Genomic DNA, 23,630 nt, shown 5'->3' on the forward strand with positions numbered 1-23,630 from the left:
GCACCCCCGGGTGCCCATCCAGCCGTACGGACCCCCCTGGGTGCCCACGCGCCTCTGCGGGACGCACCGACACCCATGGGTGCCCACCTGCCCCCCCCGTGGGCGCCCCTACGGGCGTGCAGTCCCCCCCATCGCCCCCATCCCCGGCGGAGCCCCCGCGTGCCCGTCCCCGTGGCCTCAGGCCTCTCCCTCTCTCCCCGCCAGTCGCCCGCCTACACCCTGGTGTGGACGCGGCAGAACCACGGCACGCTGCCGGCCGGCGCCGTGGACTTCAACGGCATCCTCACGCTGCGTGGCGTGCGGCCCGAGGACGCCGGCGTCTACGTCTGCACCGGCTCCAACATGCTGGACATGGACGAGGGCACCGCCACGCTCTACGTCCAGGGTGAGCCCGCGGGGCGCCCGGGCGCCGGGGCGATGGGCTCGCTTGGTGCCCAGGTGACGGGGCAATGGGCGGGCTCGCTGCCCAGACACCAAGGTGATGGGCAGGCTTACCGCCCAGACCCTGGGGCAGCGGGCACACTCGCTGCCCAGATGCCGGGACAGCGGGCACGCCTGGTGCCCAGATGCCAGGGCGATGGGCACACTCGCTGCCCAGACGCCGGGGCGATGGGCGCGCTTGGTGCCCAGACGCCGGGGCGACGGGCACGCTCTCCTGAGACCCGCGCCCTCTTGCAGCCCCCTCGAAGACCCAGATGTTTTACGGACCCGTTGAGTTTATGGAGGGGCACAGGCCGGGTAAGTCACGGCGGGGGAGCTCCGGGGGGCTCCACGTGCTCCCCCCGCCCGCCGCATGCCGGGGCTCCACCACGCACCCCACCGCTGGCTGCACCGCGCCACGCCCCCGCTTCCCACCGCCCCCACCGCCTGCGGCTAGCACCATGGGGGGGCCCCGGCGAGCCCTGAGCGCCCCCCCCGGCTCTCGCCGCAGCCGGCACCGCCGCCGCCCCCACCGCCGCCGTGGAGCCGGCGCAGCTGAGCGTGGCACCGGGGCAGCCAGCAGAGTTTCGCTGCGTGGTCACCGGCAGCCCCCCACCCGCCCTCGAGTGGCTCGGTAGGTGCCCGCCGGGGCTGGGGGGGGACATTGGCACCGGGCCTGGGGACACGGTGACCGGGCGTGACGCGGGCCGTGTCCCCGCAGGCACGCTGCCGCCGCGGGCAGTGGTCCAGGGCGGGACGCTGCGTTTCGGCGCCGTCGAGCCCAGCGATGAGGGGCACTACGCGTGCCGGGCGCGCAGCAGCGCCGGGCAGCACACGGCACGGGCCTTCCTCCATGTGCAAGGTGAGCGTCATCCCTGTCGTCCCCATGGTCCCCGTGGTCCCCGTGGTCCATGCCCATCATCCTCATCCCCATCGTCCCATCACCTCTCATCATCACCCATCATCCCTGTCACCCCCATTGTCCCCATCGTCCCCCTCCCCATGGTCCCATCATCTCCATCATCCCCCATCATCTCTCATCATCCCTGTCACCCCCATTGTCCCCATCCCCATTGTCCCATCGTCCCCATCATCGTCATCTACATCATCCCTGTCACCCCCATCATTCCCATCGCTGCTGTTCTCTACATTACCCCCGTTGTCCCCATCATCCCTGTCACCCCTGTTGTCCCCATCATCCCCATCATCCCTGTCACGCCCCAGCATCCCCATCGTCCATCTTCATCATCCCCATCACCCCCATCATCCCTGTCACCATCATCCCTGTCATCTCCCATTGTTCCTCCCCATCACCCCCACTGTCCCCATTGTCCCCAGCATCCCTGTCACCACCATCCTCTCTGTCACCCCCCCATCGTCCCCATCGCTCACCCTCATTGTCCCCATCATCCTGGTCACCCCCATCGTTTCCATCATCCCCATCATCCTCATCGTCCCCATCGTCCCCATCATCCCCGTCACCCCCATCGCCCCCATCGTCCTGTTGTCCCCCTCATCCTCATCGTCCCCGTCACCCGCGTCACCCCCGTCATCCCCATCACCTACACCCTCCCCATCGCCCCCGCCCCCGGCGCTGCCCTGACCCCCGGCTTCCCGCAGCCGCCGGCACGCCCCGGGTGCAGGTGAGCCCGGAGCGGACGGAGGTGCAGGAGGGCTCCACGGTGCGGCTCTACTGCCGGGTCTCGGGGTCGCCCGCCGCCACCATCACTTGGGAGAAGCAGGGGGGCACCCTGCCGCCGCAGGTGAGCCCCGTGCTGGCACCCTCGGGTGCTCCCAGGGGGGCGTGGGTGCGCCGCGGGTGCCGCTCACGCCCGCCCTCGTGCCGCAGTCCCGCACCGAGCACGCCGACATCGCCACGCTGGTCATCCCCGCCGTGACGGCGGCCGACGGCGGCGTCTACCTCTGCGTGGGGACCAGCGCCGCCGGCACGGCCCGTGCTGCCATCGAGGTGGCGGTGGTGCCAGGTGAGGCAGGTGGAGGACGCCGGCGGGGTTCGGGGATGGTTTTGGGGGGCCGCAAGCCACCTGGGTCCCCCCTTTTCCTCCCTGCAGGGACGGCGCCGCCCGTCCGCATCGAGTCCTCGTCCCCATCCGTCACCGAGGGACAGACCCTGGACCTCGACTGCCTGGTGGCAGGATCCGGCCCCGCCACCGTGATTTGGTACAAGCGCGGCGGCTCCCTGCCCGCCGGCCACCAGGTAGGGCGTGGGCAACGCGGGCGGCGCGGGCGGCACCCCAAATCTTGCCCCGTCCCCCGCCGTGTGACACCCATGCGTGTCGCCAACCCCAGGTTTCGGGGTCCCGGCTCCGCGTCCCCCACGTCACGGCGGCCGATTCAGGGGAGTACGTGTGCCGAGCGAGCTTGGGGACCACCGTCCGGGAGGCGTCTGTCGTCGTCACCGTCGTGGCTGGATCTGGCTTGTCCTACGGTGAGACCGGGCTCGGTGGCACCGGGGGGGACGTGCTGGTCCCAGACGGGTGCTCACGGCTCTGTCCCCCCCCCCCCCGCCAGGGCCACCGGCTTCGGGTGTCCCCGTCCGGATCGAGGCATCCTCGTCTACCGTGGCTGAGGGACAGAGCCTGGACCTCAACTGCGTGGTGGCCGGGCAGGGACAGGCCACTGTCACCTGGTACAAGCGCGGGGGGTCCCTCCCGGCCAAGCACCAGGTAGGGGACACCGAAGGGGGCTGTCACCAAGGGGGGTGGTTGGGGTTGACCCGCAGCCCCGTGCAAGCTTGGGTGGCCCCGCGCAAACCCAGCCGGCACTTTCGCAAGCTTGAGTGGTCTCGTGCAAGCCCAGTGGCCCCCATACAAGCCCAAATGGCCCCGTGCAAGCCCCAGCAGCCCCATGGAAGCCCAAATGGCCCCCGTGTCCCTTCCCCGCAGGTCTCCGGCTCCCGGCTGCGGCTGCTGCAGGTGACAGCGGCCGACTCGGGCGAGTACGTGTGCCGGGTGACCAGCGGGGCCACCACCAAGGAGATGGCCGTCATGGTGACAATCCAGCCCAGCGGGGCCAGCGCCTACCGTGAGTGGGGACGGGGGGTGACAGCGCCAGCGGGGGGGGGTCCCCATGCGCCACGGCACTGAGCCACGTCTCGCACGCCCGTGCCGGTGGGGCTCTGCCACGGTCACCGGCGTCACCCTTTTGTCTCGGTCCCCAGCCGCGGGCAGCACAACCCCCCTGCGCATCGAGTCCCCGTCCTCCTCCGTGGCCGAGGGCCAGACCCTGGACCTCAACTGCGTCATCGCCAGCCCCGCGCAGGCCACCGTCACCTGGTACAAGCGCGGGGGGTCCCTCCCGGCCAAGCACCAGGTAGGGGACGCGGACGGGGATGTCCCCAGGGGGTGGCTGGGATTGACCCACGGCTCCCTGCAAGTCCAGGTGGCCCCGTGCAAGCCCAACTGGCTCATGCAAGCCCGCATGGCCCCGTGCAAGCCCAAATGGCCCCATGGAAGCCCAAATGATCCTGGTGACCCCCGTGTCCCCTCCTGCAGGTCTCCGGCTCCCGGCTGCGGCTGCTGCAGGTGACGGCGGCCGACTCGGGCGAGTACGTGTGCCGGGTGACCAGCGGGGCCACCACCAAGGAAACCTCCATCATGGTGACAATCCAGCCCAGCGGGGCCAGCGCCTACAGTGAGTGGGGACGAGAGGGGACGAGGGACATTACCCGTGAGTGGGTGACACTGCCCTGCGGTGTCCCCGGGTCTGGGATGACTCGCTCCCTGGGGAAGCCACCCACGTGCGTGCCCATCCTGGCTCCCTGGGCTCCTGGTGTCCCTTGGAGGGTCACGTGTGGTGGTGGCCACCATCTCTAACCCGTCTCGGTCCCCAGCCCCCAGCAGCACGACACCCCTGCGCATCGAGTCCTCGTCCTTGTCGTCGCCCGTGGCCGAGGGCCAGACCCTGGACCTCAACTGCGTCATCGCCAGCCCCGCGCAGGCCACCGTCACCTGGTACAAGCGCGGGGGGTCCCTCCCGGCCAAGCACCAGGTAGGGGACGCAGAGGGGGATGTCCCCAGGGGGTGGCTGGGATTGACCCACAGCCCCGTGCAAGCCCAGGTGGCCCCGTGCAAGCCGAGGTGGCCCCATGGAAGTCCAAGTGACACCATATAAGTCCAGGCGGGCGATGCAAGCCCAAGTGACCCCATGGAAGCCCAGGTGGCCCCATGCAAGCTGAGGTGGCCCATGCAAGCCCGGCTGGTCCTATGCAAGCCCAGGTGACCCACGCAAATGCAGATGGCCCCCTGCAAGTCCAGGTGGCCCAATGCAAGCCCAGGTGGCCCCATGGAAGTCTAAGTGAGGCCATATAAGTACAGGTAGGCCATGGAAGCCCAAGTGACCCTGTGCAAGCCCAAGTGACCCCATGCAAAGTCCTGTGGCCCATGCAAGCCCAAGTGACCCCATGGAAGCCCAGGTGGCTCGTGCAAGCCCAAGTGGCCCCGTGCAAGCTCGAGTGGCCTTGTGCCATCCCAGATGACCCCGTGTAAGCGCTGATGGCCCTGTGCAAGCTCAAATGGCCCCAGTGACCCCCGTGTCCCCTCCCCGCAGGTCTCCGGCTCCCGGCTGCGGCTGCTGCAGGTGACAGCGGCCGACTCGGGCGAGTACGTGTGCCGGGTGACCAGCGGGGCCACCACCAAGGAAATCTCCATCATGGTGACAATCCAGCCCAGCAGGTCCAGCGCCTACCGTGAGTGGGGGCTAGAGGGGACCGGGGGACCGTGCCGCGGTCTCCTTGGGGTGACCCTCCCATCTCTGTCCCCAGCCATCAGTGTCACCCCGCCGGTGCGCATCGAGTCCTCGTCCTCCTCCGTGGCCGAGGGACAGACCCTGGACCTCAACTGCATCGTGGCCGGGCAGGGACAGGCCACCGTCACCTGGTACAAGCGCGGGGGGTCCCTCCCGGCCAAGCACCAGGTAGGGGACACCAGAGGGGCGATTTGGGGTGGACAAGGGTTTTTTGGGGGTTTTGAGGGGTTTGCGTCCATCTTCTCGTGTGTGTCACCCCCCCAGGTGTCAGGCACCCACCTGCGCATCCCCCAGGCGACGGCGGCCGATTCAGGGGAGTACGTGTGCCGGGTGACATCGGGCGGTGTCACACACGAGACGTCCCTCATCGTCACCATCCAGACCGGTGCCGGCTCCTCTTACGGTACCAGGGACGGGTGGGAGGTGACACAGGGACACGATGGGGACGCAGTGGCTGCCCCGCTGACCCCGCCGCCACCCCCAGCCGTTGGCGTCACGCCGCCGGTGAGGATTGAGACCTCATCCGCCGCTGTCACCGAGGGACAGACCCTGGATCTCAACTGCATGGTGGCAGGACAGGGTCACCCCCATGTCACCTGGTACCGGCGTGGGGGGGCTCTGCCCCCCAACAGCCAGGTGGGACGCCGGGGAGGTGGCATCACCCCGCAGGGCACAGCCCCATGTCAGACACTGATGTGTCCCCAACTTGTCACCTCTCCAGGTGTCGGGCACCCGCCTGCGCCTTGCCCAGGTGGCGGTGGCCGATTCGGGGGAGTACGTGTGCCGGGTGACCCTGGGGACCGTCACGCAGGAGGCATCTGTCATCGTCACCGTGCCCGGCGGCACCGGCACCTATTACCGTGAGTGCGAGCAAGAGGGCAGCGCTTGGGGACAGACGGGTGCCACCTCGGTGACAAATGTCCCCTTTCCCTGTCCCCCCAGCATCCAGTGTCTCCCCGCCCCTCCGCATCGAGTCCTCATCCTCGGCCATCGCCGAGGGACAGACCCTGGACCTCAACTGCGTGGTGGCAGGATCCGGCCCCGCCACCGTGACGTGGTACAAGCGCGGCGGTTCCCTGCCCGCTGGTCACCAGGTAGGGCGCAGAGGGGGGTGTCACCCCAAATCCTGCCCTGTCCCCTGCTCCCCGGCACTGATGTGTCCCCAAATTGTCCCCACCAGGTGTCGGGCACCCGCCTACGCATCCCCCAGGTGACGGCGGCCGATTCAGGAGAATACGTGTGCCGGGTGACATCGGGAGGCGTCACGCAGGAGACGTCCCTCGTCGTCACCATCGATGACGGAGCCAACCTATCCCACCGTGAGTGCCGCTCTGTGGGGCATGGTTCCTCACCAGTGCTGGGACCAGTGGGGACATTTACCCTTAACTGTGTCCCCACAGCCACTGGTGTCACGCCGCCCATCCGCATCGAGTCCTCAGCGTCCTCTGTCACTGAGGGACAGACCCTGGACCTCGACTGCGTGGTGGCCGGCCAGGGACAGGCCACCATCACCTGGTACAAGCGTGGGGGGTCCCTCCCGGCCAAGCACCAGGTAGGTGGGGATGCTGGCGGAGCAGGGGACGGTGGCCATGGGTGGCCAGTTGATTCCACCACTCCCTGCCATCGTGTCCCCAGGTTTCGGGGTCCCGCCTGCGGCTGTCACAGCTCTCGGTGGCCGATTCGGGGGAGTACGTGTGCCGGGCAGACACGGGCAGCGTCTCCCGCGAGGCCGCTGTCACCATCACCGTCACCTCCCGTGACAGCTCCAGCTACCGTGAGTGCGGCCATGGGGCGAGGGAGGATGCTGGGGGCAGATGGGGGACGTGGGTGACATTGGTGGCTTCCCTGTCCCTTTGTCCCCGCAGGTCTGCAGAGCCCCATCATCTCCATTGACCCGCACAGCATGGCGGTGGCACCAGGCGAGGATGCCACCTTCAAGTGCCGCATCCATGATGGCGCCCGGCCTGTCAACGTCACTTGGCGGATGGGACCTGGCCAACATCTCCAAGGTATGGTGGTCCCCAGGGTGGCCCTGGTGCAGTCCCCAGGGTGGCCCCGGTGTTGACGGCTCCTCCTTGTCCAGACAATGTGAAGATCAGCCCCAATGGCTCAGTCATCTCCATCACTGGTGCCCACGTGGGCAACCAGGGCGCCTACCACTGCGTGGCCTCCAACCGCTTCGGTGTCGCCAGCAGCGTTGTCAACCTCCTGGTCCAAGGTGCGAGGTGGCCGGGGTGTCCCTGTCCCCATCTCCATGGGCTCCAGATGCCCCCGAGGTGGTGGTGTCCCCATCGCCATCCCCACGTTGGCATCTCCCGTGTGTTCTAGATACCCCTAGGGTGGTGGTGTCCCCATCCTCATGCCCTCCATGTGCTCCAGGTGCCCCCGGGATAGCAATGTCCCCATCGCCATGTCCATATTGGCGTTCCCCATGTGCTCCAGGTGCCCCTGGGGTGGTGCTGTCCCTGTCCCCATGTCCTCCAGGTGCTCCCGGGGTGGTGGCGTCCCTGTCCCCATGCTGATGTCCTCCAGGTGCCTTTGGGGTGGCTGTGTTCGCACTGCCATCCCCATGTTGGCATCCCCCATGAGCTCCAGGTCCCCCCAGTGTAGTGGTGTCCCCATCCCCATGTCCTCTCCATGCTTCAGGTGCTCCTGGGGTGGTGGTGCCCATGTCCCCATGCTGATGTCCTCCATGCGCTCCAGATGTTCCTGGGGTGGTGGTGTCCCCATCCCCAGGCTGACGTCCTCTCCATGCTCCAGATGCCCCCAGGGTGATGGTGTCCCCATCGCCACGCCAGCATCCTTAGTGGTGGTGTCCTCATCCCCACGCTGATGTTCTCCCCCTTCTCCAGGTGCCCCCACGGTGTCGGTGATGCCACCGGGCCCCGTGACGGTGAAGGAGGGCAAATCCCTCAGCCTGGAGTGCCTTGGCCGGGGTGAACCGCGGCCGCTGGTGCGCTGGAGCCGCCCGGGCTCCCGGCAGAAGGTGGAGCACCAAACGCTGTTGCACATGGACAGCCAGGCCATCCTGCAGGTGAGCGGGGCACCCCGGGGTGCCGCGGGGTGCCGGTGGGTGCCCGGTGCTCGCCACCCACCCTGTCCCCCTTCCACCAGCTCTCGCCGGCCAAGCCGGAGCATGCCGGGACCTACGTCTGCACGGCGCACAGCGCCTTGGGTTCGGCGCAAGCCCGGGTGGACGTCAATGTGGAGACGGCACAGCGGCACCCCGGTGCCCCCGAGGTCACCGCGCCATCTGCCATCACTGTGGTGGCCGGGGACACCGCCACGCTGCACTGCACGGCCAGAGGTACAGGGAGGGCAGAGGGTGGTGGAGGAGGAGGGGTGTCCTGCCGCGGTACCCTGACGCCACGGTGATGGGCACCGGCGTTGCCTGTAGGCGAGCCGGCGCCCCGGATCGAGTGGTCGAAGCTGCGGGCGCCCCTGCCCTGGCAGCACCGGGTGGTGAACGGCAGCTTGGTCATCCCCCGCGCCGCGCAGCAGGACTCGGGCCAGTACATCTGCAACGCCAGCAGCCCCGCCGGCTTCGCCGAGGTCTTCGTCACCCTCGACGTGGAGAGTAAGGGGGTGGCAGGGGATCGGGGTGCCCCTGGGTCCCTCCTGCCATCTCCACCGTCTCCTCCACCCCCGCTGTTGCCGTCACCCATCCTTGGCTCCTCTCCATCCTTCCTCTGCACATGGCCATCTCCACCGCTGTTGCCACCCTCCCATCTAGCCCTTCCTTGAGGGTCCATCCTCGCTCCATCCCGGCGCTCATCCTCCTCTCTGTCTCCTCTCAAGCTCCTTCATCCAGCCCTTCCTCGTGGATGCATCCATCCTCTTGTCCCCATCCCTGTGCACATCCATCTCTACTTCTGCTCTCTCCTCCATCCATCTCCTATTCACGGATCTGTCCGTCTCTTGACCATCCCAGCTCACACCCATCTCTCCCATCTCCTCTCACACCCCTCCATCCACCCCTTCCTTGTGGATTCATCCGTCATTCAACCATGCCAGCTCACATCCATCTCTCCGTCTCTGCTCACACCCCTCCATCCACCTTTTCCTTGTGGATTCGTCCATTGCTCATCCATGCCAGCTCACACCCATCTCGCCATCTCCTCTCACACCCCTCCATCAATCTCTTCCTCATGGAGCCATCCATCTCTCGTCCATCCCAGCACATGTCCATCTCTTCATCTCCTCTCAAACTTCTCCATTCGCCCCTTCCTGGTGGATTCATCCATCACTCATCCATCCCAGCTCACATCTACCTCTCCATTTCCTCTCACACCCCTCCATCCATCCCTTCCTGGTGGATTCATTCATCACTCAACCATCACAGCACATGCCCATCTCTCCATCTCCTAACTCCTCCATCCATCCCTTCCTGGTGGATTCATCCGTCTCTCGTCCATCCCAGCACACGCCCATCTCTCCATCTTCTCTCAAACTTCTCCATCCATCCATCCCTTCCTGGTGGATTCATCCATCTCTCATCCATCCCAGCTCACACCCATCTCTCCATCTCCTCTCACACCCCTCCATCCACCCCTTCCTTGTGGATTCATCCATCATTCAACCATGCCAGCTCACATCCATCTCGGTCTCTGCTCACACCCCTCCATGAATCTCTTCCTCGTGGAGCCATCCATCACTCAACCATCCCAGCACACGCCATCTCTCCACCTCCTCTCAAACTCCTCCATTCACCCCTTCCTGGTGGATTCATCCATCTCTCATCCATCCCAGCTCACACCCATCTCTCCATCTCCTCCCACACCCATCCTGTCCCTTCCTTGTGCATCCATCCATCTCATTCATCCCAGCACATGTCCATCTCCATCTCCTCAAACTCCTCCATCCATCCATCCATTCATCCATCTATCCATCCATCCATCCACCTACCTCTTCCTTGTGGATTCATCCATCACGCAACCATCCCAGCTCACATCCATCTCTCCACTGCCCCTCAAACTTCTCCATCCATCCCTTCCCTCGTGGATCCATCCACCTCATCCATCCAGCACATGCTCATCTCTCCATCTCCGAACTCCTCCATCCATCTCTTCCCTGTGGATCCATCCATCTCTGGTCCATCCCAGCTCACATCCATCTCTCCATCTTCTCTCAAAGTTCTCCATCCATCTCTTCCTTGTGGATTCATCCATCACTCGACATCCACCTCTCCGTCTCCATTCACACCCCTCCATCCATCCCTTCCCTTGTGGATCCATCCATCTCTGGTCCATCCCGACACACGCCCACCTCCACCTGCACCCACACCCTCCCGCCGATGCCCTCCTTGCCCCGTTGACCCATTCGTTGCCCCGTTGACCCATTTGTTGCCCCGTTGACCCATTCGTTGCCCTTTCCTGGCTGCGGCCGGGCGCTGATGGTACCGTCTGTCCCCGCAGCACCGCCATACGCCACCAGCCTGCCGGAGGAGACCGCGGTGCGCGCCGGCGACACGCTGCAGGTGCAGTGCCTGGCCCACGGCACCCCGCCGCTGGTCTACGCCTGGGACAAGGTCAACGGCAACCTCTCGGCACGCGTCATCCACCGTGCCGGCCTCCTCCGCATCAGCCCGGCGTTGCCTGCCGATGCCGGCACCTACCGCTGCCTCGTCACCAACCGCGTCGGCACCGCCGAGGCCTTCGCCCACGTGGCCGTCCATGGTGAGCCTCCCCACCCCGGGGGTGCTGCGCGCCAGGGACGCCCGCGCCACCGGGTACCATCAGGGCTTTGCATCTCGCCCAGGTGATGCCGGCGACGGTGGGGACGCCGGCGGCGGTCCCTTGACCGTACGGGTGACGCCGGGGAGCCTCGTCAAGGGGGTGGGCAGCACCGCCGAATTCGCCTGCGCTGTCTCGGGGGACCCCCGGGCGCGTCTGGAGTGGCTGAAGGACAGCGGAGAGCTGCCCCCCGCCCACAGCGTGCGGGACGGGGTGCTGCGGTAAGGAGGGGGGGGACGGGGCAGCGGGGACCCCCCCGCCTGCCCCCGCGGGGTCCCACACCCCGGCCGTGTCCCCGCAGGATGCCGGAGCTGGCGTGGGCGGCGCAGGGGGTGTACGTGTGCCGGGCCAGCGCCCCGGGCAGGCAGGCGGAGGACAGGGCCACCCTCACCATCCAGGGTAGGAGCGGCACCCGCGCCCGGGGGACGCAGGCACCCCCCACCTGTCCCCCACAAACACTGGCATCCCGGGACCCCCACCTCCCCAAACCCAGGGGCACCCGCTGACCTGCCCCCCCCCCTACCCACGGCACCCCGGTACCCCCCTTTTCCCTGCACCCCCGGCTCCCTGGTACCCCCCATCTGTCCCTGAGCCCACGAGCACCCCAATGCCCCCTATTTCTTCCCACGCCCATGGGCACCCCAATTCCCTTCTGTTTATTCCCACACCCACGGGCACCCCCACATCCCCCCGTTCCCATGGGCACCCCTCATCTCCCCACATCCGTGGGCACCCTGGTACCACCACCTCTTCCTGCACCCATGGCACCCCGATACCCTCCATCTCTCCCCATGCCTACAGACACCCCAATACCCCCAATGTCTCCCCATGCCTGCAGGCACCCCGGTACCCCCAATTTCTCCCCATACCCACAGGCACCCCGGTACCCCCAATCGCCCCATGCCCATGAGCACCCTGGTACCCCCAATCTCTCCCCATACCCGCAGGCACCCCAACACCCCCAGTCTCTCCCCGTGCCCACGGCCACCCCAATGGTCTCCCCATGCCCACGAGCACCCCGATTCTCCCCATCTCTCACTCCTCCGGTCGGCACCCTGAACCGCGGTGCCTACCCCATGCCGGGGGGGGTACCCCAAAACCCCCCTATCCCCCCCAAGCTCTCCCCAGGGCCCTGATCAACATCCGGACGGCGGTGCAGACGGTGCTGGCGGGGACGGCAGTGGAGCTGGAGTGCCTGGGCTTGGGCGAACCCCGTCCCCATGTCACCTGGAGTAAAGTGGGGGGCCGAATCCGACCCGGGGTGCTGGTCCACGCCGGCACCCTCACCATCGAACGGGTAGAACGGGCAGACGCCGGGCAGTACCGCTGCACCGCCACCAACGCCGTGGGCACCGTCCAGTCCCACGTCATCCTCCACGTGCAAGGTGAGGACGGGGACACGGAGCTGGGGACACACGCGGCGTCACCGCGGGGTGGTGACACCTCCGTGCGTCCCCAGCCGCCCCCCAAATCGCCGGGCAGCCGGAGGTGAAGGAGGTCTCGGTGGGTTCGGCGGCTGTTTTGCCCTGCTTGGCATCCGGCTTCCCGGTGCCGGAGATCACCTGGAGCAAGGTGAGACGCAGGGATGCAGGGATGGGGGTGCCGGGGGGGGCACCCTATGGGTGCTGACCCCCCACCCCGCTCTGCCGCAGCTGGAGGGGGAGCTGCCGGCGGGTGCCAGGGCAGAGGGGAACGTCCTGACGCTGCCGGCCGTGCGCCACGAGGATGCTGGCGTCTACGCCTGCGCTGCCGCCAACCGCCGCGGCCAGGAGACGGCTTACTACGTTCTCAAGGTCCGAGGTGAGGACGGACGGATGGACGGACGGACGGACAGGGTGGGGGGGGTGATGTAGCCCCACCCCTCCTGACCCTCCGTCCCCGCAGAGCGCCTGGTCCCCTATTTCGGGCAGACGCCCCGCTCCTTCCTCCCCCTGCCCACCATCAAGGATGCCTACAAGAGGTTCGAGATCCTCATCACCTTCCGACCTGACGCTGCCGACGGTGAGCGCCGACGGGAGCTCTGCGTCCCCCGCGTCCCCCGCGTCCCCCGTGTCCCCCGTGTCCCCCGCGTCCCCCGTGTCCCCCGTGTCCCCTCCATCCTTTCCTCCTCCCTTCCCTCTCCGTCCCTCCATCCATCCTCCCCTCTCCCTCCTTTAGCTCTCCTTCTCTATCCAACCGAGCCCCCCCCCCCCCCACTTATGGGGGGTTTCTCCTCCATCCTGGGGGTATTTTGGGGTCTCCCGGGATGTGACCCCCCCCCCCCCCGGGGGGCACCATCCTGCCTGACCCGCGGCCACCCCGCAGGGCTTCTCCTCTACAACGGGCAGCGGAAAAACAGCGGCGCCGACTTCATCTCCTTCGGTTTGGTGGGCGGCCGCCCCGAATTTAGGTGAGACCCATGAGTGGCTGCTATGGCGGGGGAGGGGGAGATGGGTGCCAGCACCCTCCTACACCCGTTGTACCCCCAAAAAATAAGGTTTGACGCCGGTTCGGGCATGGCCACCATCCGGCACCCGACGCCGCTGCGGTTGGGCGAGTACCACACCGTCCGTCTCCTCCGCAACCTCACCCGGGGTTCGCTGGCGCTGGACGGGCACCCCCCGGTTAACGGGACCTCCCAGGTATTTTTTGGGGAAGGGTTGGTGTGTATTGGGTGGGGGTCAGGGTGCTGGAGGTGGTGCCCACCCGCTTGTGCCCGCAGGGGAAGTTTCAAGGGCTGGATCTCAACGAGGAGCTGTACCTGGGGGGGTACCCCGATTTCAGCGCTGTGGCCAAGACGGGGCTCAGCCGCGGTTTCGTGGGTGAGTGATGGGTTTTTGGGGGGCAGCGGGGTGGGGGGGCTGAGCATCGTGTCACCCCCCCCCCCCCCCGCCATCTCCATCCCTCCGCAGGCTGCGTGCGCCAGCTCCGCATCCAAGGGGAGGAGGTGGCCTTTGGGGACATGGACCTGCAGGCACACGGTGTCACCAGTTGTCCTACCTGCCAGGACCGGCCGTGCCAGGTGAGGCTGCGGGTGATGCCCACCCATCGCCACCCATCCCCACCCATCGCTGACACCCATGTCACCCCCCCCCAGAACGGCGGCGTGTGCCAGGACGCCGAGAGCGGCACCTACGTCTGCCGCTGTCCCCACGGCTTCACCGGCAGCAACTGCGAGTACTCGCAGGCTTTGCATTGTCACCCGGGTAAGGTGCCCACCCCGTGGGGATGTCACCCCGATGTCCCTCCCCGGATGGGTGCTCACGGCTTGTCACCCTACAGAGGCGTGCGGGCCTGATGCCACCTGCGTCAACCGGCCGGACGGGCAGGGCTATACCTGCCGCTGCCACCTGGGCAAGGCTGGGGAGCGGTGCACCGAGGGTGAGCGCGCCCGGGGACACGGGGACGGGGCTGGCACCGCCCTGGGGACACGGGCACGGGGCTGGGTACCGCACTGGGGAGATGGGGACGGGGCTGGCACCGCCCTGGGGACATGGGCACGGGGCTGGGTACCGCACGGGGGAGATGGGGACGTGGTTGGGGGGACCATGCTGGGAACACAGGCACGGGGCTGGGTTCACCCTGGGGACATGGGCATGGGGTGGGGACCACCCCAGGGAGATGGGCACAGGGCTGGGACCACCCTGGGGAGACAGGTGTGGGACTGAGGATCACCCTGGGGATACAGGCACGGGGCTGGGACCACCCTGGGGACATGGGCACGGGGTGGGGACCATCCCAGGGAGATGGGCACAGGGCTGGGACCACCCTGGGGACACGGGCATGGGGTGGGGACCACCCCAGGGAGATGGGCACAGGGCTGGGGACCACCCTGGGGACACGGGCATGATGGGGACAGGGGACTGGGTACCATCTGGGGAGATGGGCGTCATGGGCATGGTGGAGATGGGACACTGGTGCCATCCCGGGGAGATGGGCACGATGGGGATGGGCGATTGGGGACCACCCTGGGGACACAGGCTGAGGACCACCATGGGGAGATGGGCACGGGTCTGGGGACCACCCTGGGGACACGGGCACGGGGCTGGGGACCACACCAGGAACATGGGCACAGGGCTGGGGACCACCCTGGGGAGATGGGCACCATGGGGACAGAGGCTGGGGTCCCACCAGCCGGGCACTGATTTGGGGTGCCGCAGGCGAGGCGGTGAGCGTGCCGTCCTTCGGTGAGCCGGGCGCCTTCGTCTCCTACCCGCCCCTCACCAACGTCCACCACGAGCTGCGGGTGGAGGCCGAGTTCCTGCCGCTGGCACCCGACGGGCTCCTGCTCTTCAGCGCCGGCAAAGCCGCCCCCATCGAGGACTTCGTCGCCTTGGCCATGGCCGGCGGCCACCTCGAGTTCCGCTACGAGCTGGGCTCGGGTAGGCTGGCACGGTGACAGGGGTCCTGGTGGCACTGCGGGGAGGGGGCTGGTGGCACTGGGGACCCCGGGTATAGGTGGGGCGGCCTGGCATTACTGGGGTGCCATGGCATCAGTGGGGTCCCCAAGTGTCACCAGGGTCTCTTGGCACCGCTGGGGTCCCCAAGCATCACCGAGGTCCCTTGGCATTCATTGGGGTCCCCAGGTGCTGCCAGGGTCCCTGGGCATCAGTGGGGTCCCTTGGTGTCACTGGGCTGCCCTGGCATCACATCCTTGGGGTCCCTTGAAATGTCACCATGGTCCCCCAGCATCCCTGGGGTCCCCTGCCATTACCTGAGTCACCAGGCACTGCCAGTGTCCCCGAGCATCACTGTCACACCACAGGGGTCCCTGGCATCTCTTTGGTCCCCAGATGCTGCCAGCGTCCCCGGGCATCAGTGGGGTCCCCTGGTGTCACTGGGGGTCCCCTGGCATCATTGGGGTCCCCAGGCGCTGCCAGGATCCCTGGACATTATTGGGGTCCCCCTGGCATCACTGAAGTCACCTGGTGTCACTTGGGTCCCCTGGCATCACATCACTGGGGTCCCTTGGTGTCACTGGGGTCCCCAGGCAGTGCCAGGGTCCCTGGGCATCACCAGGGTCCCCTGGCACCAGCGGGGTTCCCAGGCATTATTTGGGTCCCCTGGCACCACCAGGGTCCCCAAACATCACCAGGGTGCCCTGGTGTCACTGGGGTCCCCTGGCATCACATCCCTGGGGTCCCCTGTCATTCCCTGGGTCCCAGGCACTGCCAGTGTCCCCAGGCACCACTGTCACACCACCGGGGTCCCCTGGCATCGCTTTGGTCCCCAGATGCTGTCAGGGTCCCCGGGCATCAGTGGGGTCCCCTGGTGTCACCGGGCTCCCCTGTCACCACTGGGGTCCCCAAGCATCACCGGAGTCCCCCAGGGCACCGCTCAGGTCCCCACGCATCCCCAGTGTCCCCCGGTGTCCCCCAGCCCCCCGTGATGCCACCGTCCCACCCCCACAGGCCCGGCGGTGCTGCGGAGCGCTGAGCCAGTGACACTTGGCCACTGGCACCGGGTGACGGCCGAGCGGGTGCACAAGGATGGGACGCTGGCGGTGGATGACGCCGCCCCGGTGAAACGCTCCTCGCCCGGCAAGAGCCAAGGTCTCAACCTACGCACCCCCCTTTACCTGGGGGGCACCGAACCCCCCCTGCGCCCCCCAACCAACGCCTCCTTCCGGGGCTGCATCGGAGAGGTGAGACACCCCCCCCCCCCCCCCCAAACCCCAGACGCCTGGGTCCCCTCGGCGGGGGAGGGGGCCGGGGGTTGACCCCCCCGCCCTTGGTGTCCCCCCAGGTCTCCATCAACGGGAAGAAGGTGGATTTGTCCTACAGCTTCCTGCGGAGCCGGGGCGCGGGGCAGTGCAGGCAGAGCTCGCCCTGCCCGCAGGCTGCCTGCCTGCACGGGGGCCGCTGCCTGCCCCTGCCTGCCGGCACCCCTGCCTACCGCTGCCTCTGCCCGCCCGCCTTCAGCGGTGAGCTCGGCACGGGGCCGGGCGCTCGCACGCGTGTGCCGGGCGTTCACACGCGTGTGCCGGGCGGGCACGCGTGCGCTGAGCGTGCACGCCTGGGCCGTTTGCCTGCGCGCGCTGGGCGTGTTTGCCGGGCGCGTGTGGGTGCCGGGCGCGTGCGGTGCATCTGCGTGCACTTGGCGTGTAAGCGTGCGTGCGTGTGCTGCCTACGGCACGTGCACGCGTGCGTGTGTACGTGCGTGCTGTGCATCCGCGTGCACTGCGCGTGCGCGTTTGTGCTGCGCGTGCGCGCGCACCGTGTGTAAGCGTGGGCGCTCCGCATGCGTGTGCTGCATACGGATGCGTGCTGTGCGTGCACGTGTGCACGTGTGCCGCATGTGCCATGCGCGCGCTGTGCGTGCACGCATGCGGTTTGCAAGCGGGTGCGTGTGCCGTGCGTGTGCCTGTGCATCGTACGACGTGCGTGCATCTGTTTGGTGTGCGTGCAAGGGTGCTGTGCGCGCACGTGCGCACCACGGGTGCATCTGCCGCACGTGCATGTGTGCACGGTGTGCACGGTGTGCACCTGCCGTGCATGTGCTGTGCGTGCGTGGTGCGTGCAGTTGGCACGCGTGCTATGCACTGGGTGCAGTTTGCATGTGTGTGCGCGTGGGCTGTGCACGCGTTTATGTGCACGCGTACGCCGTGCGTGTAGGCGTGGGCCGTTTTCACGCGTGCACGAGCATGTCCTGCGGGTGCTGTGCATGCACGTGCGTGCACACGTGCTGTGCGTGCACGCACGCTCCTCGTGTGCACGCTCGCCTTGCACGTGCGTGCGCGTGGAAGGGCAAACCCCGCGGCAGCAGGCGAGCCGAGGGTCGGTGACCACCCTCGCGCCTGCCCGCGTCACCTGTGTCACCCTCCGTGTCCCCAGGGCCGCGCTGCGAGCGGGAGGAGGACCGCTGCCTGCACCGCAACCCCTGCCTGCACGGTGGCACCTGCAAGGACAACGCCTGCCTCTGCCCGCAGGGCTACACCGGCCCCTACTGCCAGCACAGTGAGTCGGGGGACGCCTGGGGACGCGTGGGGACGTGGGGGGGACACTTGCGACCGCCTCCCCCATCCCCTCTCGCCCGCAGGCTTGGCGCTGGCAGAGCTGGAGCAGGACTGGCAGGAAGGCAGCGGGGGTGCCGGTAGGTCCCTGCACCCCTTTTCCCCCCCTTTTTGCACCCAAAAGCAATGCAGCGGGCGTGGCAGCTGGGTGTGGCCCCCCTCACCCCCCCCTCTCCCCCCTCACCCCCCCCTCTCCCCACAGACGCCCCCGGACAGTTCAGTGCCACTTTCCAGGACGGCTCCTACCTGGCCCTGCCCGGTCACCTCTTTCCCCGCGGGTGAGTGACACCGGGGACGGTGCACCCCTGAGCGGGGTGCTGCACCCCCACCCTGCCCTTGCACCCTCCCGGGGTGCTGCACCCACCGAACCCTCCCCTCTCCTTGCAGCCCACCCGAGGCGCCCGAGACCATCGAGCTGGAGCTGCGGACGGGCAGCGCCGACGGGCTGCTGCTGTGGCACGGGGCGGTGAGCGGGGGGGCACCGCCGGGGAGGGGACCGGGGCGCTGAGCCCCCTTAGGGCGGGGGTCAGGGTGCCCCCCACCCCGCTCATCGCCCCGCTGCGCCCGCAGGAGCCCGGCGAGGGTGGCAAAGCCAAAGACTTCGTTGGCCTCGGCTTGAAGGACGGGCACCTGGTGTTCAGGTGAGGGGGGGGGGGACCCGGCGTCACCCCAGGGTGCCCCGTGCCACCCAAGGGTGCTCCCTGTCACCCAAGGGTGCCCCCTGTGCTGAGCCCGCATCACCCCTGCAGCTACCAGCTGGGCAGCGGCGAGGCCACCATCGTCTCCGAAGACCCCATCAACGATGGCGAGTGGCACCGGGTGACGGTGACGAGGTGGGCGGGGGTCAGGGTGGGGGCCGGGGTGGGGGGGTCGGGGTGCGGGTGCTGACGGGTGCTGTGCAGGGAGGGCCGGCGCGGGCGGCTGCAAGTGGACGGGGAGGAGCCGGTGAGCGGGGAGTCGCCGGGAGCCAACGTCATGGCCAACACCCAGGGCAGCGTCTACGTGGGTACGGTGGCAGCCGGGGGACGTGGGGGGGCACGGGGTGAGACGTGGGGTGGACGTGGGACGGGACGCGGGATGGACACGGGCTGGGCCGCAGGGTGGACGTGGGACGGGAAGCGGGATGGACGTGAGATGCCACACGGGATGGGACACGGGATGGGACAGGGCTTGCACAGGGGATGGGACACGGGACGGGACATGGGGAGGGGACACGGGGTGGGACACGGGACGGGACGCAGCATGGACATGGGCTGGGACAGAGGGTGGGCATGGGGCGGGGTGTGGGACGGGACACGGGCTGGGACAGGGGCAGAAACGGGCTGGACACGGGCTGGGACAGGGGCTGGGACACGGGACATGGGGCAGGGCACAGGATGGGACATGGGACGGGTGACGGGAGGGGTTACAGGATGGGGCTTGGGATGGGACCCAGGACAGGGGAGGGGACATGGGCTGGGACATGATAAGGAGGGGTGGGACACGGGAGAGAACACGGGATGGACACGGGACGGACACGGGACGGGGACAGGTGAGGGGCCAGGGGCCAGGGCGCAGGACGGCCGTGGGGTGGACACTGGACGGGACGGGGGACGGGATATGAGAAGGGGGCACCCGCTGGGACGTGGGGCGGACACAGCAGGGGACACAGGACACACAGCAGGGGACACCGAGCGACCCCCGCGTCCCCCGCAGGCGGTGCCCCGGACCCCCGCAGCCTGACGGCCGGGAAGTTCACCTCCGGCATCACCGGGTGCCTGCGGGGGCTGGCGCTGGCGCCCGCCGGGGCCCCCCGGCACCCCATCGACCTGCGGCACGGCGCGGTGGGGGGCTCCCCCGCCCCCCCCTGCCCCTCCTAACCCCCCCCCCCCAAATATATTTGGGGGGGGAAATTTGGCCAATTTTATTCTTTTCCAAAAAAAATAAGCCAGGAGGAAACGGTGCTTCGCTGCCCCGGGGTGACTCCGGGGGGGGGGGGGGGGGGGGGCCGGGACCCCCAACAATGTTTACAGTCCCCCCCACCGGCCCCCCGGAGCTGTGCCGGGGCGGCCGGGCCGCCCGGGTGTCCCCCGGGGTGGCGGCGGGGTGGGGGCGCGAGGGACAATCGGGGCGCTGGCGGGGCCCCCGCGGGGACAGCAATTAAAGGAGAGAGAACAGCGCGGCTGCCGTGTCGGGGGGCTGCGCCGGGGGCCTGGGTGCTGGGGGGGCGGGGGGGGTGCGGGGGGTCTGGGTGCTATGGGCGGGTGGGGTGGGGGGTGAGGTGTGGGGGGTCTGGGTGCTGTGGGGGGGGTGGGGGGATGCGGGGTCTGGGTGCTGGGGGGGCGGGGTGGGGGGCGGGGGGTCTGGGTGCTATGGGGGGGCGGGGTGGGGGGCGAGGGGTGTGGGTGCTATGGCGGGGGTGGGGGGATGCGGGGGGTCTGGGTGCTGGGGGTGGGGTGGGGGGGTGCGGGGGGTCTGGGTGCTATGGGCGGGTGGGGTGGGGGGTGAGGTGTGGGGGGTCTGGGTGCTGTAGGGGGGGTGGGGGGATGCGGGGTCTGGGTGCTGGGGGGGCGGGGTGGGGGGCGGGGGGTCTGGGTGCTATGGGGGGGCGGGGTGGGGGGCGAGGGGTGTGGGTGCTATGGCGGGGGTGGGGGGATGCGGGGGGTCTGGGTGCTGTGGGGGTGGGGTGCGGGGGGCCTGGGGTGTGGGGACCCAGGGGGGTGCGGTGGGGAAGGGTTGTGGTATTGGGGTGCAGGGGGGGTATGGGGGGGGTACGGTGTGGGGGAGGTGGGGGTATGGGGGGGAGGGGGTGGGGGGTATGGTATGGGGGGGGAGGGGGGGGTATGGTATGGGGGGGGCTGGGGCGGTCCAGGGGGTATGGTATAGAGCGGGTACGGTATGGGGTACGGTATAGGGTGAGGATGGGGGGGCTGGGGGTTATGGGGGGAATGGTCTGAGAGTCCGGGCGGGAGGGGATGGGGGTACGGGGTAGGGCAGGGACGGGGCGGGGGGGGGGGAGGGCCCAGGACCCAGGCGCTGGGGCCGTGCGCACAGACAGACAGACACACAGACACAGACAGACACACACACACACAGACAGACACACAGACACAGACAGACACACACACACACACACACACACACACACACACAGACACACAGACACACACAGAGACAGAGACACACACAGACACACACACACACAGACAGACAGACACACACACAGACACACACACACACAGACAGACAGACAGACACACACCCACCCCACCCCACCCCCCCGGGCTCCGCTGCCGGTTCCGGGCGGGAGGAGCCGCCCCCCGCGGAGAGCGCAGGCCCCGCCCCCAGGCGCGTCGCGTGTCGCAGCCCGTTACCGTCAGCGCCTCGCGCCCCTCGGCGCGTCGCGCGCGTGGCGTCACCGGCCCTGACGGCGGCGGCGGCGGCGGCAGCGGGAGGGGCCGGGCGGGACCGGGCCGGGGCCGGGGCCGGGGCCGGGGCAGGCCCGGGCCGGAGGGGGGGGGGCGGCGGCCATGGCGCCGCGGCTGCAGCTGGAGAAGGCGGCGTGGCGCTGGACCGAGACGGTGCCGCCCGAGGCGGTGGCGCAGGAGCACATCGAAGCGGCCTACCGCGTCGGGCTGGAGCCCTGCCAGCGCGGCGCCTGCCGGTACGGCCGGGCCCCCCCCCGCGCCCTCTCCCCGCCCGGGGCGGCCCCCTGCCTCCTCCCCGCCCCGTACCCTGGTCCCTCGGGTCCCCGTACCCCGAACCTCCCCCCCCCCCACCTCGTGTTTGGGGTCTGGGGGCTCCCCCGGTCCCTTCTCTGGGGCCCTCGCCCCTCCCCCCCCCGGGCTGGGGGGAGACCTCGCGTTCCTCCTTCCTCCCCTGAGTTTGGGGAAGCACCCTGCGCTTTCTGGGTCCCTCAGGGTCGATGGGGACCCCCCCCATTCCCTTCTTTGGGACCCCCATTCCCCGGAGTTGTGGGGGGCCCCTCTCCCTGCCCGGCTCCCCAGATATAGGAGACCCCCCCGGGGTTGTGGGGGGCCCCTCTCCCTGCCCGGCTCCCCAGGTACAGGGGACTTCCCCGGGTCCTGTACTCTTCCCTGGGCCCCCCCCTTTTTTCCTCCCTCTAGTTCTCCATCCCTTGGGATCTCCTTGTTCTCCTCTAACCACCGTTTTTGAGGGGTGTGGGACACCCCTGTCCCACCCCGTTCACTGTGTTTACCATTATGGGGTCCCCCTTGTTGTCCTCATCCCCAACGGTCACCCCTCCCCAAGGGACAACAGCATCCCTTCTGCGAGGGTGACAGTTGGGACGGGTGGTGGTTCTACAGGAGGAACTGCCGGGGGAACCCCAACTGCCTGGTGGGCATCGGGGAGCACGTCTGGCTGGGCGAGATAGACGAGAACAGCTTCCACAACATCGACGACCCCAACTGCGAGCGCCGCAAGAAGGTAGCCCCCCTTCCCCCCCCAAAAAAAAGCATCCCCTGCCCTTCCCAATCCCCAGGGGAAGATGGGGACGAGGGGAGGTGACACCTCGGGTATCCGGGGAGTTTGGGACGCGGCTGTTTGTACGATGCCAGAGTGGCCTTTTCCCAACAAACAGCCGTAAAGCGGCTGCCCCAACTGCTGGATTTCTGCTTGCTCCTCCGCAGCGGCGAGTGACGACTGTTGCTTTCTCTCTTACGCCAGAACGCGTTCGTGGGCTTAACGAACCTCGGCGCCACGTGCTACGTGAACACTTTCTTGCAGATGTGGTTTCTTAACTTGGAGCTCCGACAAGCCCTCTACTTGTGTCCCAGCACCTGCAGCGAGTATGCGGCCGGAGAGGGTGTCCCGAAAGACAAAGGTGAGTGGTTTTGCTCATTTTCTCCTAAAATTTTACACGCTGGCGTTAGTCTTTGGGATAACGTTTATCGGGAGAATTGATGGGTGAAGCTACAACCACTTGTCCGATCTCCGCTCAGCTCTTTTTGAGTCCATCACCCGGCTTTGAGGAACAAACCATCCTTTACCCGAGTTATTTCTTAAATTGGAGTGATTTGATCTGGTTGAAAAATCCGATTTGGGTTTTTTTCTTGCCGGGCTGCTTCCCAGGCTGGTTCCCAGCTTCACGATGGTTCTGGGGGTGGAAGCGCATGGGTTGGGGCTGATCTGCGCTACCGTGGAGCCGCACTCATCCCACGGGAGGGCGAAAATTTAGGTCCCTGGTATGAATGAGGCTCCCAATTGCCCGCGCAGTGGACGCAACGGTCTCGGGTGACGTACCTTTACGTATGGTGTGGTGCTATAGGTGCAGGGCAGCTGCCTGATTTCTTCTGTTCTGCTTTTTACGGTGTTTTTAAACGATGTCTTACCGTTTAGGGTAAAAAAGAAGCTGTTGCTACAGGGTAGTCGGCGCATGCTGCTTGAACTGTTCACTCACAGCTCGTGCTAGGCGCTGCGGGGTGTTTATGGTTGGACTCGATGATCTTAAGGGTCTTTTCCAACCTAAATGATTCTATGAGCCTATGATATTTGGCCTGCGCTGTCATCACTGGCATGAACCGCTTCGGTTCGACTCGATTGGAGTCGAACGGTTGGACTCAATGATCTTATATGGTTGGACTCGGTTGGACTCGGTTGGACTCAGTGATCTTAAATATATACGGTTGGACTCGATGATCTTAAAGGTCTTTTCCAACCTATACGATTCTGTGATTCTCATGATAATTTAAAACAGCTTTTAAAAAACATATCATTTC

General features: G+C 67.6%; 2 protein-coding genes across 4 annotated transcripts in view; both read left to right on the plus strand.

Moving 5' to 3' along the window:
• The window catches only part of HSPG2 (heparan sulfate proteoglycan 2), a 44,151-nt gene extending 24,315 nt beyond the window's left edge, over positions 1 to 19,836 (plus strand). Inside the window, 51 exon segments of the mRNA XM_075520540.1 lie at positions 205 to 385; positions 679 to 738; positions 932 to 1,054; positions 1,142 to 1,282; positions 2,041 to 2,183; positions 2,270 to 2,405; positions 2,493 to 2,638; positions 2,731 to 2,869; positions 2,953 to 3,107; positions 3,327 to 3,465; positions 3,602 to 3,753; positions 3,936 to 4,074; positions 4,274 to 4,431; positions 4,990 to 5,128; positions 5,204 to 5,355; positions 5,452 to 5,590; positions 5,672 to 5,823; positions 5,909 to 6,047; positions 6,130 to 6,281; positions 6,368 to 6,506; positions 6,588 to 6,739; positions 6,823 to 6,961; positions 7,053 to 7,196; positions 7,271 to 7,405; positions 8,040 to 8,221; positions 8,302 to 8,494; positions 8,585 to 8,764; positions 10,602 to 10,862; positions 10,945 to 11,140; positions 11,221 to 11,318; positions 12,038 to 12,304; positions 12,379 to 12,491; positions 12,572 to 12,719; positions 12,804 to 12,920; positions 13,224 to 13,308; positions 13,396 to 13,540; positions 13,621 to 13,720; positions 13,811 to 13,920; positions 13,996 to 14,104; positions 14,181 to 14,279; positions 15,059 to 15,280; positions 16,310 to 16,542; positions 16,644 to 16,821; positions 17,732 to 17,854; positions 17,937 to 17,990; positions 18,113 to 18,188; positions 18,298 to 18,376; positions 18,481 to 18,551; positions 18,660 to 18,743; positions 18,813 to 18,916; positions 19,606 to 19,836. Of these exon segments, the coding sequence (XP_075376655.1) occupies positions 205 to 385; positions 679 to 738; positions 932 to 1,054; positions 1,142 to 1,282; positions 2,041 to 2,183; positions 2,270 to 2,405; positions 2,493 to 2,638; positions 2,731 to 2,869; positions 2,953 to 3,107; positions 3,327 to 3,465; positions 3,602 to 3,753; positions 3,936 to 4,074; positions 4,274 to 4,431; positions 4,990 to 5,128; positions 5,204 to 5,355; positions 5,452 to 5,590; positions 5,672 to 5,823; positions 5,909 to 6,047; positions 6,130 to 6,281; positions 6,368 to 6,506; positions 6,588 to 6,739; positions 6,823 to 6,961; positions 7,053 to 7,196; positions 7,271 to 7,405; positions 8,040 to 8,221; positions 8,302 to 8,494; positions 8,585 to 8,764; positions 10,602 to 10,862; positions 10,945 to 11,140; positions 11,221 to 11,318; positions 12,038 to 12,304; positions 12,379 to 12,491; positions 12,572 to 12,719; positions 12,804 to 12,920; positions 13,224 to 13,308; positions 13,396 to 13,540; positions 13,621 to 13,720; positions 13,811 to 13,920; positions 13,996 to 14,104; positions 14,181 to 14,279; positions 15,059 to 15,280; positions 16,310 to 16,542; positions 16,644 to 16,821; positions 17,732 to 17,854; positions 17,937 to 17,990; positions 18,113 to 18,188; positions 18,298 to 18,376; positions 18,481 to 18,551; positions 18,660 to 18,743; positions 18,813 to 18,916; positions 19,606 to 19,769 (7,185 nt within the window). The 3' untranslated portion in view covers positions 19,770 to 19,836.
• A 1,528-nt stretch (positions 19,837 to 21,364) lies between these two features.
• The window catches only part of USP48 (ubiquitin specific peptidase 48), a 30,461-nt gene continuing 28,195 nt past the window's right edge, over positions 21,365 to 23,630 (plus strand). The window contains exons 1-3 of one of the 3 annotated variants that reach the window (XM_075520582.1): positions 21,365 to 21,553; positions 22,218 to 22,338; positions 22,579 to 22,735. In XM_075520582.1, the coding sequence (XP_075376697.1) occupies positions 21,420 to 21,553; positions 22,218 to 22,338; positions 22,579 to 22,735 (412 nt within the window). In that variant the 5' untranslated portion in view covers positions 21,365 to 21,419. The remainder of the gene's footprint in view (positions 21,554 to 22,217; positions 22,339 to 22,578; positions 22,736 to 23,630) is intronic. The other 2 variants (XM_075520581.1, XM_075520580.1) reach the window with 2 other exon arrangements.

The sequence above is a fragment of the Mycteria americana genome, chromosome 18, assembly GCF_035582795.1.
Source record: "Mycteria americana isolate JAX WOST 10 ecotype Jacksonville Zoo and Gardens chromosome 18, USCA_MyAme_1.0, whole genome shotgun sequence".
Taxonomy (NCBI): Eukaryota; Metazoa; Chordata; class Aves; order Ciconiiformes; family Ciconiidae; genus Mycteria; species Mycteria americana.